We start from the raw sequence: 4,037 nt of genomic DNA on the forward strand, positions 1-4,037 counted from the left end.
TTCGGGCAGCCTTAAAGTTTTGCTTGGTGATCACTAACCCTGGCAGCTAAACATGTCTACAGATGTACCATTCACTAGCGCTGAGAGAGGGAGAATCGCTGTCCAAGTAAAACGTGCAGGGCAGTGCTTAGTATACATTAGAAAATGCTTCACAGCTAATAAGAACAAGCCGTGTAAAAGAGAGAAAGAGACAAAGACAGCAAGGTTGAGTTTTGAGGAAATGTCTTTCTAGCTGAGTGTTAAAAATAAATTGGGTGGATACTTCACTAGCATGGATATATTTGGTTGCTGACGAGCGCCTGTTTATGTTGGCTTATTGTGTTGGCTCAAGCACCTTGCGTGAATTAAAGCTTTATATTTAAAAATGGAGAGAGAATAAGTTCAGCTGGGATAGGCTCCAGTTCCCCTTCGACCCAGAACGATAAGTGGCTTAGTAAATGTGTGTAGGGGGAGAGAATAAGAGTCAAGAAGGCAAACAAAACATTCCTGAGAGAAATGATCTCGTTTTGGACGATTCCCACACAGAAATGAACCCAACACACCAAAAATGAGCTGATCCAGAGAGTAGAACCATTATGGGCCATGACTGACACTGTGAGAAACAGACCCTGCTTTGTGTGGCCTTGCCAAGACATAGGAATTTGAGAGTTTCTTGCCACCCTCTGACAGCCGATTCATAGTAACAAGTGGGGATATGGAGGTCTGCTGAATAATTGAGTCTTTTCATCCTGCAATTGTTCAGTCTCACACAAGAAACTCCATATCTTCAAACTGGTAACATTACAGAAGAAGGAAGAAGGGGGTGGCAACTATGTGTATATATATATATATATATATATATATATATATATATATATATATATATATATATATATATACACACACACACACACACACACACACACACACACACACACACACACACACACACATATATATATATATATATATATATATATATATATATATATATATATATATATAGTATAGAAATTAATGTAACCAGTAATTTTAGACCATTTCTGTTAATATGTTTACTATGAAGTTAACAACTAAAAAGGGTAACTGAAGTTTTCAAATTATACAAAAAAAGGCTTAAAAAAATAAAATCAAAACCAAATTGGAGATATTTTCATGCAACAGCAAAGTATGTTGTATCAACAGATGATTAGTACCACATGAACTACAAGGCCTTCATCAGAAGTTCTGCACCTTCACGCATTCCTCAGAAGGTCGGTCATCCATGCCAAGTATGTGATGATCTCAGTTCACCAGTAGCTTGTGCTTTTGGGACAGACAGTGGTGTTCAGCCATTAGCAGATGAGTTACTGACCCTTAAATGGTCATCCCATATGTGTCTGCATTAACAGATAATGGTGTATAAGTCTGAACTTGGTTTTGGAGAGTATTTGCAAAAAGGTTCATACTATCTTTTAAAACAAGCAAGCTGTATGACAAAGCTTTGTGTCCTCATACTTGTTGGATTTGATTACTGCACAAAAAAGTAGTTTTTCAAATGTATTTATTTGATTTAAAAGTGAATACAGAACAGAATATCAATTAATGCCAAAAGGATGCATCACACTGATGTATTTGTTTGGAAGTGTATACAATTTTGAAATGAATTTAGCAAAATGTGCAAACAGAGAAATAGATTTGTTTTGCACTGAAAGAATAGAAGACAAGTCTACTGCCTAGCTGAGGCCTACAAAGCCTCCATTCATTTCTCCAGAGGTACAGCCCTCCTATTTGAGATTACAGTAAGACACTCCCCTCTTCATTTCCCTGTTGAGCGTCCATCGGCTGAAATGCTTCATGTTTCTAACTGTAATGCAAAAGTTGTGCTTACCTTCTTTAAAAACGGGAAACTGTGTAATGCACAGTTTGTAAAGTCAAACTTTAAAAAGTTTGTAAAAGTCAACTTTAATGCACACGATCTCTGAATCTCCTGTTTGTGCTCACTGCTTTGAGTAATGGCAGTCTGGCTGCAATGGAATGCTATCATGGCTGTTGTCTCAGCCTTATCGCTGCTTATCTAGCACAGCCAAATTCCCCCACAAAATCTCTGTCAATTATGGAGAAAAATAATTCTCGTGGTCATTTTTTTTCCCTTTTTATTCAGTATTTGACATTTGCTTTGTGACTAACATTTGCTTCATGTTAAACAATAACATTGTGTATTTTGAAGACTGTACACTGCTGCTGTGCTCTTTAAGCAAAAATATTTATGATATCTTGAGGCTATTCATTCTGTAAGTCATACATTTACATCCACATATGTATGTAAATTCAGTATGTAAAAGGCACTGATTTAGGCAAGATCATTAAAAAAAATGCTACAGACTTGGCATATTAGCATGAGGCAACAAACTGGTTTCTCACTAACAGTAGGAGGAAAGAAAACAATTCTGTTACATGAGTTGTTAAATCTTAAACCCATTGATTGAAAAAAAAAAAAAAAACACAAAACCATAAAATATGTTTTTTTGTGCGGCTGCTGAAGGTATGACTTAAATTACTGTATAAAACTCGACAAACCTGGAAGCCTGAGACAGGGGCATCAAACCCCCTGCTTTAAAAGAAAACAAATGGATCTTTTTCTGGTCTCCAAAAGCCATTTGTGTGTGACCTGGGGAAGAGCATTTTTCCTCTCAGCAAGAGGCAGCTTCCCTCCCCTGTCCATCCATCGTCCTGAGCCTACACTGGGCTATCACACCACAGTCTGCTGGCCCTGGCACTTTCTGCAGGAGCCGTAGATGGCAGAGAGAAGATAGACGCAGGCAGTGAGGCAGGCGAACACTGAGCCGATGAGGTAGACAGTGTACAGGCACATTTCCTTGTAATGTTTCAGATTGCAGAAGGAGTTCTTGTTCGTCTTGTAGATCATGATGCCAATCACAGACAAATAAAGCAAAGTGGCAGCAATGTCATGTATCATGTTGGTTAACAACCAGCGTTCTCCTCCTACAATGGGGACGAGGTCCTGCTTGTCTAGCAAAGTGAGGAAGAAGAGGGCCAGCGTGAGGAGCCAGAAAAACACAGCCACGAACAGCACAAAGTGGACAGAGCCTTCATACTTGTTGGCTGCAATGGTGACCCAAAGACCAGCTCCCAGCAAGATTTGGAGGATGCGTACAATCCCAAAAAAGCTCTTGAGTAAATTCATCCTCACCTCTGGCTTGGGGGGCATCTCCTTGCTGTGGAGTAGATCTCTCTCTCTCTTGTTTGGGGTGGAGGCTGTTTGCCACACACGGAGAAAAAGAAGGGGGGAAAAAAGCACAACCGCAGCTGGTAGTAGAGGAGGAAAACAGCGGCGGAGATTTCAGGACGAGATAGTAAAGGTTCAGAACAAGAAGAGGAACGCATACAGCGCTGCTTGAGCACAGCCTCGAGGTTTTGAAATTACTTTTCTGTGTTTCGTCCTTTCCGTTTCCTCTGTGGCAGCTGGAAAGCTTCGTTTCCCTCCCCCCTCTTTTTCACCCAGCAGCTGGGGGGCTGGCCTTAAAACCCTAACCATTCCTCTCCCTCTGAGTCACAGAGAGGATACACTGGCTTTTCTTAACCAGTAAGGACTTTACTTTCATCCAAAAGAACAATATGTAGTCTAATGCTCAAAGCATCAGAGTGAATATGATCATTACTCCTGACGGGTTGGTTGATTTGTGAGGGGAAAATTAAGACGGGCCATCACAAGAGGGGCGGGGCGGGGCCCCTGACGTCACTGAGAGCACTCTGTTGAAACGTGGCCATCCCAGGACCCCGCCTCCTTACAAACTTGGAACCACTAGATTGCTTTCATTGTATTCCCGACAGCCTTGTGGGCGGAGATAACGGTTTACTTGCGCTCTCATTTGATCCCACACGTTTCTCTAATAAACCACGTACATCACAGCAGGATGTGCTTAGATAGCGGAATGCAAATACACGTGTGCGCTCTGGCTGTCGATCCGCTCCTGTCTGTCTAGTTATTACCCTAATACTTCAAAGTCCCAAAGTGTAGGCTTGCCCAGGTTGAACTAATATGTACTAATAATACT

The 4,037-nt window shown here is 41.0% G+C and overlaps 1 protein-coding gene across 1 annotated transcript; it reads right to left on the reverse strand.

Annotated features, from left to right (window-relative positions):
* Positions 1–2,097: 2,097 nt before the first annotated feature.
* marveld1 (MARVEL domain containing 1) lies at positions 2,098–3,625 on the reverse strand. Its single transcript, XM_017722322.2, has one exon. The coding sequence runs from the start codon at positions 3,188–3,190 to the stop codon at positions 2,711–2,713; it is 480 nt and encodes a 159-aa protein (XP_017577811.1). The 5' UTR covers positions 3,191–3,625; the 3' UTR covers positions 2,098–2,710.
* Between the last annotated feature and the right edge of the window lie 412 nt (positions 3,626–4,037).

The sequence above is a fragment of the Pygocentrus nattereri genome, chromosome 5, assembly GCF_015220715.1.
Source record: "Pygocentrus nattereri isolate fPygNat1 chromosome 5, fPygNat1.pri, whole genome shotgun sequence".
NCBI lineage: Eukaryota > Metazoa > Chordata > Actinopteri > Characiformes > Serrasalmidae > Pygocentrus > Pygocentrus nattereri.